Consider the following 20,520-nt stretch of genomic DNA (forward strand, 5'->3'; position numbering starts at 1 on the left):
AAGAAATAGAGGTCCAGAGAAGGTAAGGAACTGCTTCAAGATCACATTGCCCATAAGTTACACCCCATGCATGTGCTCCAGGGTGTTAATGGGTGTACTGATGTCTAGCTGTATCTCACCTATTCTGGCAGCCTTGTTATGTTAGCAAGGCTCTTCAATGAATGTGGATTTTCAGGCAGTGAGGCTTCCTTTAAGGAAGGAGGGTATGTTAGGGCAAGGTGTCCCTTTATGTGGTGCCACCTATTCTGTCTTTACCTTATTCATGACTCATCAACAGTAAAGAAAAATGGGTGCGCCAAGGTCAGAGCTTGATGGGTTCCAAATCCTCTTCTTCAATTTGAATTCAAACTTAGTTCAAGAGATTCTCATATTTATGACACTAACCACTTCCTGACACATATTATAGTTATTGTTTTGTGTAGGTATTTTATGCAATTGTCTCCTCTCCTAAGCTATAAGGAACTTGAAAACAGTATCAATGCCTGCTCATCTTTGTCACCTTTAGTGTCTGTGGGAAGAAGACTAGGTTACTGTTCCTGGGAGGTTATAGTCCAATGGGGAAGATAGACATGCACACAAATGATTTCATCACAGTGTGTATATGTGCTGTCTTCTCTCTTTCTGTTATCTCCCCCTTTGCAGGAAAGAAAAATCCCCTCCTTACAAGCACCCACTCCTGCGGGGCCCAGCCAGCAACTATCCCAACGGCAAAGGGGACAAGAAGAGCTCAGTGAACCACAAAGACCCTTCAACCCCTTTTTAAAGACACGGAGTCCTGGGAGGTCTTATGGGGACAGGAACGTGCATTTTCTGCTGGGGAATGAAATTAATCACTCTTCTCTAGCTTCCAAGGATTTGTGGATTAATGCACAGGCTAGTGAAAGGGAAGGGATACAATGAGAAACTTCATCATTGATTTTCCCTTTTTCCAATGGAAAATCAATTGTAAGCCTTCAGCTCAAAAAGCTCAGGAACAAAATAGGAGACTGGAACCAGGTGAGCACAGATGCTATTTTCTACAACATAGAGATCTTCCAAGATGAGGAAAACCTACACATCCCTTTTAAGATACTTGACACATATCAGGTCAGTTCTTTCAAAGCCACTTTACATTTTTAAGTTTTATAGTTACTGCAGATGGTTACCTTTTAAATGGGCTTGATTGTTTACAGCTTTAGAAATGCAGTGTTTGTTTTTTCTGATCCAAAACAACAGCAACAACACATGCAGCCCAAGGGCAAATGCATCCTAGGGAACAATGGGACAGAATTTTTGAAATCACAGTGGACTTAAATATATGGTCACTGTATCTAAGCTGCATGCTTCCTGATTCCCTCAAACCCCAGCATGCAGATTTAGAAAACTGTGCTGAGAGCTATTTCCCTATTTCCTGGGTAGTTTAATTAAAATTTTAGCTCCAAAGACAAAACGCACTGGTCCTTCATTTTAAAAGGTTTATTATGGTTAAAGTCTCCAGATCCCAGGAGACAGAGATTAAGCCTGGCCCCTGAAGATGCGGGCATTGCTAATCTGCAATGAGGAAAGTGTGATTGCTAGGCAAGGAAGATGCAAAAGACACAAGGATGCACCCTGAGGCAGGGAGGAATGATAAAATAAAATGGTAGTAGCAATTCCCAAGGTGTGGCAAGCTAAATATTGTGCATTTTTTGTGAAGAGTAAAGTGTCTTTGTATGATGAATGGGTCCAGGGGAGTCTGCTCCCTTCCTGTCTATGGAAACAGCAGGCTGAGTCACCATGACAGCCTGCTAATTAAAATGACCTCCCGGAAATGAGGATTAGAAGACAGGGAGAGGCAGGGAGGCTCCAGGGAGGAAAAGCCCTTAGCACAAAGCTCCACTAAAGCATTTTTTGTTTGTTTGTTTGGGTTGGAGATTATTGAAGTTTGCTACAAAAATCAAAAGCAAAACTTGTTCTCCTTTGCATGCTGGTTTTCAGAAATAATAACAAAAAACCATACGTTGATTGGCTACAAATGTCATGTTGTATATACAGCCTCTTCCCTGGGTTCGTTTTGCCCATAGGAACACAAATAAAGTGTTTTGTGCAGCTCTTCTGTTCCTCTGAGCATTCTTGGCACCTTTCCCTTTCGGTCTTCCACTGCTCAAGAACCAACAGGCAAACCTCCAAACTGGTATAACCCTGACTTTGAGGTCAAGGACTTTGTTATCAAAATAAGGGACAACAGTCAAGTCTTGATTTCCAGCAGTTCCTGTGTCAAAATCCTGGGGAGTTTAATTGACTGCAATCGGCTTGGTATGCACCAAGAGTGTGTCAGCCTTTTGGAAATGATAGCATTATTCTAGATAGCATGAAAAGAGGCAGAGTGCATAAAATGAGAGAGACAATAGTCTGGATCCATGTTTCCTTGGCCAGGTCACTTCCATAATGTTGTGATCATATATTGGCCTATATATTTAAAACTACATTGATTAATTGGATCATAGACTACACGAACAGCAGGTATAATGATGATTTAAGAGCAAAAACTTGGAGCCAGGCAACTTTGGCTCATTCTGCATTCAAACCCTACTTCTATTTCTTTAAAACTGTGTGATCCGAGGTCAGGAGATCGAGACCATCTTGGCTAACACGGTGAAACCCCGTCTCTACTAAAAATACAAAAACTAGCCAGGCGAGGTGGCGGGCGCCTGTAGTCCCAGCTACTCGGGAGGCTGAGGCAGGGGAATGGCGTAAACCCGGGAGGCGGAGCTTGCAGTGAGCTGAGATCCAGCCACTGCGCTCCAGTCCGGGCGACAGAGCAAGACTCCGCCTCAAAAACAAAACAAAACAAAACAAAAAAAAACTGTGTGATCTTAGACAAGTTATTTAACATCTCTAGATCTTAGTTTCCTCGCCTGAAAGATGGTCATAGTAATACCTACCTTGCTATAATAGTCATGAAAGTTTAATGAACTTAGGTGTGGAAAAAGTAGGCAAAAATCTTTATGTGCTCACTAAATGGTAGCTTTGATCATTTGGAATATGACTAGGAAAGTGAGGTGTCTGCAAATCCTTTCCCATTAGAAAGGAATGGAGCAGTTTATTGTTTAAAATAAAAAATAAGAGTGAGTGTGAATAGGAAAGAAAGATCACAGTCTCCAAAAAGTTATTGGACAAAAGAAGCAAACTTGTTCCGTGTTGCCCAGAGGTAATAACCAAATCGGGGAGTGAGTCTCAGTAAGACAGATTTCTGCTCAGGATGAGGAAAACTTTCAGTGAATTGAATTGCCAACCACTGGATGGGTTCCTTTGGAAGACCATGAACTCCCCATCACCACAGGAGTGCAAGAAGAGTCTGAACGACATCTGTCTGGGAGGAAATAGAGGGGACTCCCTTTCTAGGAGGATGCTGGGTTGGAAGTTGGATGCTCCAAAGCATCGCCTCATGTCATTTCTCTGGACTGAGATGACATGGGACAGGATGTTACATTTCTGGATGTCAGCAAATGGAGTGTACAGTACAGTACTTAATGCTAGACACAGTGATATTAACTGTCTCTGAATCATAGCATATGGACCCTGCTAAAATTTCGCATTCCGAGAGAGAGAGAGAGAAAAAAAAAGCTGCCTATAAGGCAGCCTGTAGCGGGGTGTGTTTGCAAGATGAACTATCTGCTTTTCCACATTGGCAGAGCAGAAAAAAAGGGCTGGGCAAGAGACCAGGGGTTGTCAGCAGCTCTTTGTGTGGTCTTGGCCTGCTCAGCTTCTCCTTAGCTTTCTTGGACAAGGTTATACCTATCACCTCAAGCTAGAGGGGAAAGGTTTTCAGCACTGAGATGGAGGACAGCACCAAGAGGTGTACAATCAGCCAGAGGCTGCTAGCCCACCTGGCTCCAGCAGGGGGCGCGCCAGCCTATCTTCTTGTCTAGCCACGTCTGTCTTAGATTAGAGCCGCAGGTGGTTGGAGCTGCCCACCAAACCAGTGTTCTGTGCATTTCCGAGGAGACAGACAACTATGCAAAAAGTAAGGGTGGGAAGAGAGGGATCATGCCAGGTCTCTACCTGGCTCTCACGCAACTTTCCATACTGATGCAGTGCTAGTTTTGCTCTGTATCAGTTCAGAGGTGCAGAGACAGGACTAAAAGTCTGTTTACCCTCAAGCTGCAGCAGACAAACTGGAGATTACCCAGTTTCTTCGTTGATAAGCCCGCAGCAGAGGAGGCTGGTGATGATGTTTGTTTTGCAGCAGCAACAGTGAGCCTTTAGCTAGAAGTTTTTTCTATTGCCTTTTAAATGGAGGCAGGGGCGGTAAGTACAGAAAGAACTAGTATCCTTTCACTATAACTCAACTGACACACCTGAGACCTGCCTTAGAGAACCCAATTCCTTTTTCTATGTAGTAAGAACAGAGCCAACTATGGGTAGGCTGATTAACATTTGTGCAGCATCGATTCATGCATCCAAATATTTATTGAACATACACTGTGTGTCAGGTGTTGTGCTAGATGCCTTTGTGTCCATTGCCTTAGTTAATGTTCCCAACAGTCCCATCAGGTAAGTATCATTTTCTACACTTCAAAGATGAGAAAAAATGAGAATCCTAAAGGTAAAAACCTTTTTTTTACAGTCACGTGTCTAGTGAGAACCTGGATTCAAACACTGCTCCCCTTCCACTACTTTGTGCTGGGCCTTCTCCACTTGTCTCCAGGTAAAATCACATCAAAAAAAGAAACAGGTTAAAGCAGAATAACAAGTAAACAATGGCATCATTTAGAGGTAGTGGGGGATAGGCAGAGGGGAAGGAGGCATGTTAAGTTTACAGGCTGGGAAAAATGTGTAATGATTTCAGGACTTTTTAGCACTTGCTGCTGAAGCCCTGCCTTCTTCCTATCTCTCATTCTCATACATCTGTCTGACTTTCTTCTAGCCACTCCAGAGTCCTCCAGAGAGCAGAGTTTAGACAAGGGGCCCATTTATCACTTGACATGCAGAGGCTTCCAGATTATCCAGGGACCCTGGAATCTCAGCAGGGTTCTTGGGCCCATCCTGACACTCTCTGGGTTACTGGCCCCAAGCAGATAATCTAGCTCTGGTTCCCTATCACTTCCTCCTTCTGGGGTATGCAAAATAAGCCTACTATGTCCCTCATTTCTTGTTCGGAATTCTTCCTCCAAGTTCCTGCCTTCTGAGCACTAAAGAAGTCCTTTACCTTGTGGCTGAGCTTAGCCAATGGGGCATCAGGGCCAGAAAGAAGAGGGGAGATATAACATAATAGGAACAGCCCAAGTTTAAAGTTAGGCCAACCTAAGTATGAATCCCAGCTCTTCCATTAAGCTGTATGGCTTTGGGCAATAATATAATCTCTTTAAGTCTCAGGATCCTCATTTGTAAAAGGGACTGATTAATATCTACTTCCTATATTTATGGTGAGAATTGAATATAATAACATCTATAAAATACCTCAAATTCAGTAAAACTCTTTTCTCAAACCATCCTCACCCCTGCTCTGCCTCTCATCTGCTTGCTAGAGTCGGAAATCCCTTCTCTAGAGCCAAAGCTTTTCTTATTCCCAGATGACATAGAAACAGAAGTACAAATGCTTCCTGAGTCAAGGACAAGAGTGAGAGGATTATCCAAAAGAAAGGCAGTCACACTGAGGGATCAGTGTCAAGCTAGGGACCTAGCAGAGTCTGTGCTCACTGAGTGTGGAATGAATAGTGGGGATGGTGAGAGTGGGGTCACCCAAAAACCCTGAACCCTTGAGGGAGGGGAAAGAGGTTTTGGAATTTGGGACTCTGAACAAATGGGAAGACAGTGTTTAACATGATATTCACCCAACTTCATGTGAGGCTGAAATGACTAGACTAAAAAGAGAAAGGGGAAATAGGTTCTACAAGATAGCATGTTTTGTCAGTATCATAGCAAACAGATCTTACCAGGATATATACAAAACTCGTTTTATGTTACTTTGATTGGCATGCAACATCTCAGGGATCATCTTTATGAAGTAATCATACAGATCTGCTCTGCCAGCTGAAACTCAGGACTTCCCCGAGGCACTCACATGTCTGTCTTCATACACCAAATTCAGGTGGTGTGCTGGTCGGGGCTTGTTTTTTCTACTTTGCAGATGAAGAAATTCAGCTTAGTGTGATTAAGTCCCATGCCCATGGTCCACAGCCAGTAAGTAACTAGGACAGGACGTGGACCCTGGATACAAACACAACTCTACCACACCTCTCTGTCTCTCGGTTCAGCCCCAAACCTCAACACTAAGCCCGACCAAGCCAGAAAGTCATCCCGATGAGGCCTATTATAGCTCCTTAGTGCTTAAAATGTACTTGTTCCCCTAAAGACCTGGGATCTATTTTTAGCTGACCCCATGTCAATCTTAAGTCCAAATCTGCTTCTCTCCCTGGCATCAGCTGTCTTGGTTAATATTCTCTTTTTCCTTCTAGTTGCTCAGGTTGGAAGCCCTGCCCTTGCCTTAATTCCTTTATGTCTTTCTCCTCACACAGCTGACCAACCACCAAGTCCCATTGCTTCTGCCTCTTTGATGTGTCTGCCTTCAAGTAGTATTATGGAGTGACTCTGAGTCAGACAGACCTGAATTTTAATTTCAGCTCCACCACTTGCTAATAATCTTATAAATCATTTAGAGCAGTTTACTTGCCCCATCTCTAAAATGGGACAATAATGCCTATTGGCAGGTTTGTTGTGCATTTCCCTTCCTGTATCCTTCCCATGCTTTCCCTCCTAGCCACTCCCAGCATTATTTCCTACCTGAATTGCTGGAATGTCCTCCCTGTCTGCAGATGCTCTCCTGTTAACCCATTCTCTACTTGGAAGCTTCCAGGAGCTCCAGAAAACGTGATCCCATTTTGTGGTACTTCTTTCAAATTAACTGTCCAAGCCAGGAGCCTGGATATCATCCAACTTTTGTGTCTTTCACATTCTATTTCTGTTCAGTTGCCAAATCCCACTGGTTATGCCTGCTTGTTCTCTCTAATTTCCAGCCAACATCTCTATTCCTCTTAACTAAGAAAATCCTTCTCATCATTCAAGAATTAGCTCATGTGTCCCAACTTCATGACATCCTCCCAGTCTTAGCAGTTGTCATTAATTGCTTTCTTTCTTGGTTGCCCTAACACTTTGCTTATTCATCTGTGTATCAATTTTTTTTTTTTTTTTTTGAGATGAAGTCTTGCTCTGTCACCAGGTTGGAGTGCAGTGGCGTGATGGCTCACTGCAACCTCCGCCTCCCGGGTTCAAGCAATTCTCCTGCCTCAGCCTCCTGAGTAGCTGGGACTATAGGCATGCACCAACATGCTCAGCTAATTTTTGTATTTTTTTAGTAGAGACAGGGTTTCACCATGTTGGCCAGGATTGTCTTGATCTCCCGACCTTGTGATCCGCCCACCCAGGGTTTCCCAAAGTGCTGGGATTACAGGCGTGAGCCGCCATGCCAGGCCTGTTTATTAATTTTTCACTCAGGTGATTGTCACCTCCCCCACTGTCATTTAATGTCTTTGAGAGAAAAGTTCACGTTTTATTCATCTTCACACCTCCCATAGAACCTAATGGTTCCAGACAGGTCAGAGGCACTCAGTAGCTATAGCAGAATAAAAGAAAGAATGAACGAAATCTCAAATCCAAAATTCTATCCTGACCTCACCCTGATAACTGAATCTTAATTATGGATTTATCTTCCCAAAACCTCAACCTCTCTGAGACATTCCACAGCTCGGATTTCCTCCATGGATTCCTTTACCACAGAATTACGCTCCAACTCAGCATCAAAGGCAGCATAGTATGCTAGAGTGCTTTAGACTTGGAGTCAGAGGTCCTGAATGATCTTCAAGGCCCCAGTGTCCATGGGGAGATGGAGGAGACAGATTTACTTAATTCTCCAATAGTTTCCTGAAGGCTAAATTCTTTTTCAGAGTTCAAGGCAATTAGGTCCTTTTTTCTATAACAATAATCATAACAACAACTGTTGCTGGTGTGGTTATAACTACTACTTCTGCTGTTGCTATTACTACTAGTAAAAATATTGCTGCTGCTATTACTGTTACTGCTGCTACTATTACTAGTCTAATCTACTTCTACTATAATTCCCATTACTACTGCACTGCTGCTGCTGCTGCTGCTACTGCTTCTGCTACTATTACTGCTGCTATTGCTGGTACTGCTAATGTAATGCTACTACTGCTGCTACTAGTAATCTATTTCTCCTCCTTCTCCTGCCATTGCAGCTGCTACTGTTACTGCTGCTGTTCTGCCCTGAATGAGTGCTTACTTGGCTCCAGGCCCTGTACTGATTGCCTTGTCTTACATGATCTCATACAATCCTCACAACACCCCCATGAAGTAGGCATTATTCTCCTCATTTCCCTGCTAAAGACACAGAAGCTTAGGGAGACTAAGGAATCTGCCCAAAGTTGCACAGCTTGTTGTAAGTGGAGGAGCCTGGGAGTCATCAGACTCTAATGCTTGTGTTCTTTTAGTTTTCCCCTCCTCCTTTTTGGGTACAGTCCTAAGACTGACAGTACAATAAATATTTAATGCTGGTTATAAAAGGCCTCCACCTCAGGGAGCTCACTGGGTTATGTTTGTTCCTGTGCATGACCTCATTTTGCCTGATTCCCCTGAGCCTTGCTTTAGGCGGTCTCCTTTGCAGCTGGATGTCCGCATACATCCTCCATGCCTGAGTCTCTTCCTTTGAAACAACTGCTGTGAAATGATTGTCTTAACAGGCAGGATTGGTGCTACCCTCAGAATTGTAACAACAAGTGAGGCGCTTTGCCGGGATATTAGGATGGGGTAGTGCAAAGGACGCCCAACTCCTTCTATTAACCCACCTCTCCCATACTCCTGCATTATAAAGAGGGTGCTGTGTCACCAACTAGAAGGAGTTTCCCCAGTAAATATCCCAAAGTCTTCCTCTTCCTCTAACCCAAGCTACATTCCATCCTCAACTCCCAGAACTCAAATTGTCAAGTCAAATGGATTTAAAGATGTAGCCATTAGGAAACTGGGTTCTGCTCCTAGCTCCAATACTGCCTGGCTGTATTAGACAGTAAGTAAGTCTCTTGCCCTGGGTGGAGTTACCCCAGAGCTTCAATTGGTTTCAGTTTCTTACTCTTTGATATGGAGACATAATCCTCAACTGGCATACTCCTCAACCGAAAATAAAAGAAAAAGAATCGTGAGGATCAACTGAGAAGATAAATGGGAAAGTACAGTATTTTGAAAAATGTTTTCCAATATTTTCTTTCTTCTGAGACCTCATAAAGGTCCCTACTTCATCCATGCTTTTAACCTGAACTGTCTCATCACTAATTTATCCAACAGAAATAATTAAGCGTCGGTGTTTGCTAGGCACCTCCCCATTCCTCTCTGCTGCCCTGATTTTTGCTGATTCTACAAGACCCCTCCTTCAAGAAGTCTTTCCTGGTGCAATGGCCCTGAGCTTCTAGGGAACCACTGTCTAAACATTTCATTTGACACTTGGTAATGGCTTTGGTATTTCACTTTGGTGTATCAGCTCTCTTCCCAATTCAACTTTCCATTGTTCTTGGACTGAGATGTTTAGAGAGGGCCAAAAACAGTCTTACTCATTTCTGGGGCCCCAGGGCCTTAGCATAAGGCCAGAGACAGAGAAGCCATTCACAGAGAATTTGTGGCTGTTGCTGCTGCTGCTGGTGGTGAGAATGAGACTGAGGATGCCTGCTCCGAGCAGAACATTTTTGTGATGCTGACACCCCTCCTTTTCTCTCTCCCTCCAGAAGTTCACAAATAAGCAACCCTGAAACTTTTGGATAAAGTGGAGCAAACCTAGCTTATAGGCCCGCATAGGAAGTTGTGAGACTTTAGGCTAATGGTATCCATAGGAAAGAAAAAAACAAAGGAGAAAGTTGGGGAGAGACTAAGACAGGTAAAAGAGATAAATTGACTATGATGTATTTGAGAATATGTGTATGTGTGTGCTTCCATTATGTGCACATCTTATGTGAATAACTTCTTTATATTTGTATGTGAAAATGCATAAGTTTGTTCAGTTGTGAATGTTTTTACTGAATATTAGATGACAGATCATTGTCAAGTTTAAGCAGATTTTTTTACATCTACTCATAGTCAGAGGTCCTGGGTTAAGCTGCTATTTGAAATTCTGTCTACTTTCTTGACATTTCATCCATATTAATGGATCACCCCTCTGCCCCAGCCTCCCAGGGACTGTGCTCAGCATGATGTCAGGGCCACCTCTCCTCCTTCCCAGTCCCAGTGAAGGCTGATCCTGGCTGATTCAGCCAAGCCAGTCCCTCTGGGGTGGAGAGCTCACCAAAAGTCCCCTTTTCAGACTCTATCTGTAGGTGATCTTGTGTTTAGGTCTCTTTTCTGTATTTCAGCTTTGTGTTCCTGTCTGTTTTTCTCTTTTTTTTTTTTCTTCAGATCAGCCTTGACTAAAGTTGAAAAAGACTGCTCATGTGGTGTTATGAAGAAGGGAGAGGCAGTTCTCCTTAATACCCCTAATACCTTTCCAAAGTGCTCCTGGAGCTGAAATTCCACGATTCCAGGGGGTTTGTTTCCGTTCAATTTCAGAAGCACTCACTGAGGGCCTGCCCTAACATAGGTCGAATACCAGATGGTGGTCAAAAGTGAAGGGTGCACAACTGTGAAATAAGTATAGTCATGCACTACCTAACAATGTTTCAGCCAATGCCAGACTGCCTGAATGACAGTGGTCCCATAAGATTATAATACTATATTTTTATTGTACCTTTTCTATGTTTAGATTTTTTTAGATACACAAATGCAAGCATTGTGTTATAATTGCCTACAGCATTCAGTAGAATAACATGCTGGACAGGTTTGTAGCCTAGGAGCCATAGGCTATACCATGTAGCCTAGGTGTGTAGCAGGCCATACCATCTAGATTTGCATAAGCACATTCTATGGTGTTCACGCAATGATGAGATCACCTAACAGTGCATTTCTCAGAACATATCCCTGTCATTAAGCAACGCATGACCGTACTTCATTGCTCTGGCCTAAAGAGCAGCTCCGCGGAACTCGAGACTTTGCCTTTACTGAAAAGCAAATACATGGGGTGGGGACTTTCAAACATTAAGCCTATTTGTCAGACATGCCTTAATACATTCTTTTCTAAGTTTAATATTCATTCTTTCTTTTATTCATTTATCCTTAGGGAGGCCATGTGGTTTGGTTGAAAGAGCACTAACCCAGAGCCTGGATTTAAACTTAATTCAGCTGCTGTCATTTCCCCTCTTTGAACCTCAACTTCCTCACCCACCGAATGGAATAAAGAATGATTGCTCTTTCTAAACCACAGGATTACTCTGAGGAATTTCAGGGAAGGTGAACGTAGTGGGGAGAAAGAACTCACATTCTCTGAGTTCCTACTAGAGGCAGCACTTGGCATGCATCCATTCTGTAGCCATACAATAGGAAGGGGATGGGAACAAGTGAGGACTGTCAGGAGCAGGGACAGAGGCCTAGAAATGATCCATTAGAAGGAGTCTTAACTGGAATCAGAGAGACCAGGAATCTAATCCCAATCTGTTCCTACCATTTATATAACTTTAGAAGAGTCACTGTGCCTCTCTAAGCCTCAGTTTTCCCATCTATAAAATGGAATCTGTTGAAGTAGGTGATCGCTAAGGGCTCCTCCAGTTCTGCCATTTTGGGTCTCTAGGAACACCCCCTTTAATCCGCTTGCCTACCCTAAAAATGATCTCACACTGACACTGGTGTGCATGTCAGGTTGCTAGGCCCTAATGCTTGTGAATGAGGACTAGGTAGTGAAGTTTCTTTTTTTTTTTCTTTTTTTTGAGATGGAGTCTTGCTCTGTCACCCAGGCTGGAGTGCAGTGGAGCAATCTCAGCTCACTGCAACCTCTGTTTCCCAGGTTCAAGCGATCCTTCTGCCTCAGCCTCCTGAGTAGCTAGGATTACAGGTGCACGCCACCATGCCCAGCTAACTTTTATACCGTAGTGAAGTTTTATACTTAGTTCAGCAACTCTGGTGGTGATTCCTGCCTTCCAAAGATTCTTTCTGTCCTCAGACTTGATGCTGAACCAGAGACCTCTGGAGAGGCGAGACGAGCTGGTGACACCATGAACCTTGCATACAAGAGATGCAGTACCGAGGACCTAATTAACATCACCGTGCAATAGGCACCATGGAGCACACTTTAGCTGCCAAACAGAATAAATAAAGCAATGTTTTATCTTAAGTGTTGGTTAACAGTGAGTAGTAAATAGACCGTGTCTTATTTATTGTGACTTTCCTGCACAGGCCTGCTATGGCTGACCTAGACCTCATGAGACAGCATACCCTGATTTCAAGGGTGTGCATTATAAGTTGCTTGTCAAGCAGATGGAAAATTGGGCCTCTGACTGGATGTTGTAATAGGCTCATGCAGAGATGTGGGCACAAGAGTCTGGAAACTGATGTCTGACAGATCAAACTTAGAGTCCTGCTCTGCCACCGTGTGGCCTTGAGCCATCCCTGTGAACCTGTTTACTCACTTTTAAAATGAGATTAATTGATGTCTGGGTTACAGGAAGGTTGTGAAGGGCGGATGATGAGAGGATATAAATAAAGACCAAATGGAAGTGTCCCATAGAGGGTAGGTATTGTTCTCGGTCACATCCACATTACTCTTACGCTTAGTATTTCTAAGTCAGTCAAACCAACACCCTGACATACATTATAAATGGATAATGTGGCCCCTCATTATAACTGACTAATAATGTAACAGGTTCTTTATCAACATCAGGTGGTCATTTGTCTGCCTCCAAGAGTGTCTTCCCTCTTCTCACTATAAAATCAGCATTCATTCATTCCTTAGTAAGGTTTACCATGGTATCTTAGTTTGGGTTCTTCCAAAAGCAGAGACTGCGACAAGGAACTGAGAGCAAGTAGTTTATATGCCAGGTGACACCAAGAAGCAGAGATAATGGAGAGGCAAAAGAGAGACCAACAGAGAGAAAAAACAGAAAGGGTGTGTTACAGAGCTAATTATCACTAAGGGGAAAGGGGCCTCAATCCCTCTCAGGACTTTCCAAGTGATGATTTAAAAACTCTCCTCGGAGTTGAGGATTGCCTCCTTGGGTGTGAATTCCCCCTTGCTCTTCTGCAAGGCGGATCCCTGAGGCAGCTGAGATCCATTTGATGAGGGATGCAGACCCGGGCATGGAACTGTCCATCACACTGCACTAAGTCAGGTGGGCTGAGGTGTGGGGCAGGCAGCACAAGTGTCTGCTCTACATGGGTTTTACAGATAAAACATAATTTGTTTATCCATTTCCCTTTTGTTGACTATTTAGGCCATTTCTCATTTTTTGGCTTGGGCTTGGAAAGGTCAGTGAGCATGAGTGCCTTGTTTTTTCTATTCCATGGCTGGGAAATTTGGTAGAAACAGTGTCTTAGTCAACTCTCCATCCCAAGAATCCGGCATAGTGCCTGCACAGAGTTAAGTACCCAGTGATTATTTGACAAGTGAAGGAATGGATAGATGGATGGATGGGCATATGGATGTGCAGATGAACTTTCTCCTTTATAAGAATCATTTCTGTGTACAAATGGGGGTTGGTGAATGGAGGTTGGAAGAGGTTGGATGCAGATGGACTTTGATATATAGGTTAGTCAACATGGGGCATGGGCAGGTAAGTCAAGAAGCCCTCAGAAGAAGTAAATCTAGGATTGGATCAAGTGACCCGGGTCAAGAACCCATCAGTGCTGGGCCTATTGACTGACTTGGTCTGACCTGGCACTCCAGCTTGGAATCAACACCACAAATGGGAACCAGAAGAGTAGGTGAACTGGGATCAGAAAAAAGAAGCTCCCAGGAAGGCCAGAAGTGTGAAGTTGGGACTCAAAGAACCTCAGATTTAGACACTCTTAAAACTTTGCAAAGTCTTGCCCTTACTTACTGTCAACTCTGATATTGCATGAAAGCTGAATTTTCTTTCAACAATTAGTGCAATTCACCAGGAAAAAGGAAAATAAAAACAAAATGTTTGAGATTTTACATATATTTTGTTTCTAAATACCTTTTTTTATTATAGTTAAAAACCTTGAAGACCAATTCTATAAGTAACATTTCATTTTTTATTATAAACTTAATGCTATTTATTTGGAAACTTTTGAAATTTGAAAAATAAGAAAAAGCATAAAGAAAATAACCCATCACCACCAAAAGAGAGAAATTTTTATATATTTTTGGTATATTTTTAACAAAATTGAAGTAATTTTATATTTACAGTTTTAGACATTTTTATCATTGGGGTCCCCAGCTGAACTGTGTAATTAAGAATTCTCATGTACATTTCTCCATGCCATCGAATATTCTTTGAAAAAAGTAATTTTTACTGGCTAATATTATATCATATAGATAAAACATAATTTGTTTACCCATTTCCCTTTTGTTGGATATTTAGGCCATTTTTCACTTTTTGCTATTATAAATTATGCTGGTATGAATAGAATTGGGCAAAATTCTTTATTTGCAGTATTTCCTTTAAACTTCCCTGCAAGCCTATGAGGTGGTACTATGCATATTTTCTTTTTACAGAATAGAAAACTGAGGATCAGAGAGGAGTTAAATTATTTGTCAGAGGTAACTGTCTTAGTTTGGGTTCCCAGAAGCAGACCTTGAATAAGGACTTAGTGCAAAGGGTTAAAGAAGAGATCTCAAGAAAAACTGGTAGTGAAATAGGAGCATGAGACAAGGGAGGGAGGGCAGCCAATGAAATGTTCATTATCAAGCAAGTTACCATCCTCGATGACCAAAACTTAATCCTCGGGGGATTTTGGAAGCCAGTGTAGAACTCATATCTTAAGAATTATCTTGCATGAGGGATGAGGGAGCTGAATATTTTTCACCAACCCCAGTCAGTCTTGGTTGAGGCTGCTTCTAAGGGGTGCTAATTTCCTATCACTTCCGCCTGCTGTGGAAAAGGGGCAGGTAGGTAGTGAGTGGGCAAAACAAGCTCTGACAGATAAATGAAGGTGATGGCAGTCAGAAGTTGGCAGGACTTCCTACAGTGGTGAAGGTAAGGTGGGCACTGAGAGGAGCACTGAAGCCATATAGCTAGTAACTCTTAGAGCTAGGATGTTACTGCAGATGTGCCCAACTCCAGAGCCCATGCCCTTAGTGATCTGGCTTTGCAGAGAAATGAAACCTCCCTGTGGCCTTGGGCAAGTCCCTTCATCTTCAGAGGTCCAAGATCTGATGAAGATAAGGCTATCTGCCATATTTGACTCAAAGCCCTCTGATAAGACAACAGACAACAGGGTGTGTCAGCACTTGAATTATCTGTTCAGCATTATTATTGACCGTTCCCATCAGGTGGGTAGGAATCACATCAGGCAGACATTCAGTGCTTTCCTGATAATAGCTAATTAGAAAAAATTAATAGAAGATGGGCCGGTTGCCAGAGTTTATGAGATGAGCAGTTTTCTAAATTAATTACGTAGTATGCAAGGTACACATGGTTCATTGAAATACAATATAAGTGCTTGATGAACTTTGGAGCATTCCATTTTCCTGGCAAGAGGGAGCCAAAGACAAAATTACTCATCTCTATGCACTGACAGTCTCCAGGTCTGTATTCTCCCAGGAGGGAGTTTAATTGCTCCATAAGCTTCAAATTCAAGGGCTCCTCAATGCTAAGTTCCTGATGAGCTGCATTAAAGTAATAATGACAAAGATGCCAGTTGATGTGTTTATTAAATATGCGGATCCTGAAAGAGCCAACATGGGCTATTCACACCAAGGTCGCTCCAGATGGGAAGTCAGCACTGCTGCAGCCCTCTCACCTAAATTCACGCTTAAGGGTAAGGTCAAGACAAGCTAGAGAATTGAACCCTGGTCTGTCTGACTGCAAAATCATGTTTCTCTATCCAACCACCTATGTGTTCTTTCCTGTTGAAGATGTTTTGAAGTGTTACCAATTGCCGGGAAGCAAATGTGAATTAGTTGCACAGAACCATTCTTTTGTGGTAGCTACCTGGAGCAAGATTTCTATACCCTGCCCTCACCCTGGTCCACATGTGTATAAGTATTTGTCTAGACTTTTGTTTTGGTAGTTTGGAGGGAGCATGAGGTAATATTTCAAGGATTTGGGTTTGTAACATTAGCAATACTTATACCAGGCACTACAGCTGTAATTCAAGTAGCTTTTACCAGGTGAATAATGGTGCTAACATCTCCAATTTCTTCTACTACTACTGCCAGGGATAGTTCTCATTTTATAGATAGGGAGCTAAAGACACAAAAAGTGGCATGCACATAACCACACTGCTGGTAAGTAAAAAGTGAGAATTCAAAACTCACTTCAGTCTGGCTTCAAAGCCCAAGCTCTTTGACCCCATGATACTGCCTCCAACCATCTAGATACTCCCCACTCTCAAAATGCAGCTTTAAAATCCATGAATGTGCCAACAGTTCCAGATCATCTTCTCTAGTCTGACACTATCCCAGAAATTCAGATTCATATAGCCATTTCATTACTAGTTATCTCAGACTTAAACAGAATTCTTGATTTCCACATATATTTTTATCCTTGCCCCAAATGCCCTCCTCTTTTCTCCTTTACTTCCCTGCAATCCATTCTCCACACACAACCAAGGGACTCTTTTTCTTTTTTTTTTTTTGAGACCTAGTCTTGCTCTTGCAGTACTGGCTGGAGTGCAGTAGAACAATCTCGGCTCACTGCAACCTCTTCCTCCCAGGTTCAAGCGATTCTCCTGCCTCAGCCTCCTGAGTAGCTGGGACTGCAGGCACCTGCCACCATGCCCAGCTAATTTTTATATTTTTAGTAGAGATGGGTTTTCAGTATGTTGGCCATGCTGGTCTCAAACTCTTGACCGCAAATGATCCACCTGCCTCAGCCTCCCAAAATTCTGGGATTACATGCGTGAACCACCACACCCGGCCCCAAAGGACTCTTCGGCAAAAACATAAATCATATCATAATTTCCCTGCTGAGAGCCCTTCCTCCTTTTCCCATCATGCTTAGGTTAAAATGGGTTAGTAGAAACCTGCAAATCTTAGCTTGATACCCATAACCCTACATGATACGGTCTTTAACCACCTCTCAAACCTCTGCTCCCACCACACTCTCTTTTGTACACTACAGCCACACTGACTTTCTTCCTATTTCTCAAACATAGTAAACATGAGCTGTCCCCTCCCCTGGTTGCTGCTCACATGTATCCTCCTCAGATGGCCTTTTCCTAAATACTCAACACCAACAGACTGTAGCTGCCAGGTCTACTCTAACATATATATATATACACACACACACACACAGACACACACATATACACATATATACACACATATATACATATATATATGTAATCTATCTCACCAGGTCATTCAGACTACTTGACACTTACTGGTCTTCAAGTCCAATTACCATGATGCCACAAATATAGTGGACCAGTGTGACATTCTATGGACTGTCCAAACAATCAAGCTCCTTTAGACTACATTGTAACAGAGAGTGAGATAATCAGTGTAGCTCTGGAGCAAGACGGTATGTACTTCTGTCCTAATTCTTTTCTATGGTGGGAATTAAAAGTATATACTTACCAAATCAATATGCTGTTTCTATGTGTTATAGCAAATATATCACATCATGCATAACCACAATTAGGCTACCATTTGATTACATCTACAGTAATCCAGCATCTTCTACCATAACCATCTGTTTTGTTCAGCTGGTCAGAATCTTCTAATATCTGCCATTCTACTACAATCAGTATTGCTTTTAATTCATTATTTTTTCCTGGATGGGGTACAATTTGGGGGAGGCAGGGCATGCACATTCCCTTTCCCACCATAATGACTCTTGCTTCACAGATCATGAAACAAACCTGAAATTTCTGTCAACTGTTAGGTATATCCATCTCAGTTATGCACTTGGATAGTGCATCGGCTCTACTATGAAGTGGATATGGACCAGGTCTCAGCTTATTCCTGGATTCCCTAGGCCTCTGCTCTAATAAAGAAGCTGTGTTTGCATTTAGGGTTTCTTGGAAAAATCCCAGTTCATATCCTAAATTCAGAAGCCCTCAAAGAGCTGGATACTGCTCACTCCCTGGTAGTCAGTGCTCTAGGAAATAGCCATACGTCCCTCTGGAGAAATATTAGGAAAAATACTACTGTATATACTGTGGTACTATAGGATCCTTCTCAAAGGAGATCTGGCTTCACTTCATCAATGAGCTCTGGACTTGAGAACTGCCTCAAGATTGGAAACTGGGCAAAGGGGCATACATAATTTTTTCCTTTGTTTGGCAGCTAACATCAACTTTACACTTACCTTCTCCCAGACTTTTTTGTTAAGTCAAGAAAAACCCTCATTGTCTGCCCATGTATGTCACCACTTTCATTAGCACATTTCTGACTGCATTAGTGGAGGCTGTCTTTAGGACTCTCATAGGTAACACAATCAGCCTGATGGATTCTCCAGACTTCTATAGTAAATCTACTCTAGCACTGATGACTTCCTTGTACTCTTTGACCCCTTTTTAATATTTTGTCATGACAGTTCTAGCATCTTTCCTCATTTACTGCAGGTCATTGTGTGTGTGTTTGTGTGTGTGTGTGTTTATGTGTGCATACACAGCAGTGTGCATGCATGTATTTTCAAGATTAATGAAGCAATATAGCAGCATATTAGGACTGGCTTCAGATATCTTTTAGGATGTTAAATACTAAGTCACAGGTTAATGCCCCTTACATTGATAAAATTTCTCTTACCCCGTCTTACATTAACCTTCTCCCCACCCCCAGCACTAGTGTCTCAGCATGCATTCCCAGGAGGTACTCCCAGTTTGTGGTGATGCATAGTGGTCAGGTGAATGATCCTTTTGCCCATAAAAGCTGGTCCTTTGAAAAAGAATTGATAAAATCAACAAACCTCTGATTAGACTCATCAGAAAAATAAAAAGTGAGAGGATAGAAATTACTAATATAAGGAATAAAAAGGGAGACATAAGTACAGCTCCTAGAGATTATAAAGGATAATAAGGAAATATTATGAACCAATTTATTCCAACAAATTTGACAGCTTAGATGAGATATAAAAATGTCATGAAATGTGCAAACCAAAAGCTTACTCACCAAACTTCACTCAATTAGATCACCCAACTTGCCCAAAAAACACTTTAGGCCAGAATGGCTTCACTGATCAATTCTATCAAACATTTATGAAAGAAATAATACCAATTCTTCAGAAAATAGAAGTGGAGATAATACTTCCCTATTATCCTATGTGGCTATTAATATTATCCTGATAGAAAAACCCACAAAGACATTATAAGGAAATAAGACTACAGACCAATATCTCTTATGAATACAGATACAAACATCCTCAAGAAAAGTTTTGCAAATCAAATACAGCATTGTATAAAAAGGGTGAGACATTTTCACCAAATCAAAATATCCCCAGAATGCAAGGTTGGTTTTTAACATTTGAAATTAGGGTGATTCACTAATTAGAATTAAAATGAAAATTTACGTGATCATTTCAATAGATGTGGAAGAAGCATTGACAAAAGTTCAACACCTATTCATGGTTAAAACCAAAATATAAAAACCTGTCAGCAAAGCGGGACTAGAATGTAGCTTATCAACCTGATAAACAGCGTCTAGAATAGGCCTAGAAACAATGACAGGTCCAGCAGTAGTGAGCATCCCTGGGGCCTACATTGTGGTCTTAAAACACCATTTCTCATGAAAAGAAATTAGGGCTTCTCAGAAAAGATTCTGGGTCTGTGACAGAAAATGTTCCAGATAAACCTGGAACCTCTTGTCTAAGCATAGAGCAAAAACAATGTCAAAGACTTAACGGCTATTTAAAAGGACTCAGGAGTCAGCTTATGACACTCTCAGTGGCTAAAGGGGGGACAATTTGAGCTTCAATAAGTGTAACAACTACAATGGCTTAAAAATGCCAAATAAGTTTAAATCCATTATTAGTTCAGTAAAAAATGATTTCATTTCATGGAATGATAGGACAGCTCATTATCTTGAGTAAATCATTATCTTGGAAACCGGTAAATAGAAAAAATAAAAATTTTATCCAGCCTTTCTTAAGAACTGGAAACTGCGCTTACAGCAATATATTAGTCAGGGTTCTCTAGAGAAACAGAACCAACTGGAAATATCTAGCTAGCTAACTATGTATATAGAGAGAGATTTATTATGAGGAGTTGGCTTATGGAGGCTGAGGTGTCCTATGATCTGTTGTCTGTATGCTGGAGACCCAGGAAAGCTGACAGCATAGTTCAGGCCAATGGCCTGAGAACCAGGGTAGCTGATGGTGTAAGTCTCAGTCCAAAGGCAGAAAAAGACTGATATCCTAGCTCAAACAGTCAGGCAGAGAGAGATCATCCAACTTTCCTCAGCCTTTTTGTTCTATTGAGACCTTCAATGTGTTGGATGGTGCCCACCCACACTGAGAAGGGCAAACTGCTTTATGAATTACGCTAAATCAAATGGTAATCTCATTTGGAAAC

At 42.0% G+C, this 20,520-nt stretch overlaps 1 protein-coding gene and 1 long non-coding RNA gene across 3 annotated transcripts in view; one reads left to right on the plus strand and one right to left on the minus strand.

Annotated features, from left to right (window-relative positions):
* Window positions 1-12,749, plus strand: part of AGBL4 (ATP/GTP binding protein like 4) — a 1,514,939-nt gene extending 1,502,190 nt beyond the window's left edge. The window contains exons 13-14 of one of the 2 annotated variants that reach the window (XM_033226452.1): window positions 4,589-4,669; window positions 12,047-12,749. In XM_033226452.1, coding sequence (XP_033082343.1) covers window positions 4,589-4,669; window positions 12,047-12,158 — 193 coding nt within the window. In that variant the 3' untranslated portion in view covers window positions 12,159-12,749. Of the gene's footprint in view, window positions 1-642; window positions 2,068-4,588; window positions 4,670-12,046 lie in introns of those variants that run through there. The other variant, XM_033226454.1, reaches the window with a different exon arrangement.
* The window catches only part of LOC117092619, an 83,064-nt gene that overhangs the window by 24,516 nt on the left and 38,028 nt on the right, over window positions 1-20,520 (minus strand). Inside the window, exon 2 of the long non-coding RNA XR_004440858.1 lies at window positions 18,761-18,889. This is a non-coding gene — a long non-coding RNA (uncharacterized LOC117092619). The remainder of the gene's footprint in view (window positions 1-18,760; window positions 18,890-20,520) is intronic.

This window comes from Trachypithecus francoisi, unplaced genomic scaffold (genome assembly GCF_009764315.1).
Source record: "Trachypithecus francoisi isolate TF-2019V2 unplaced genomic scaffold, Tfra_2.0 Lachesis_group12, whole genome shotgun sequence".
Classification (NCBI taxonomy): Eukaryota; Metazoa; Chordata; class Mammalia; order Primates; family Cercopithecidae; genus Trachypithecus; species Trachypithecus francoisi.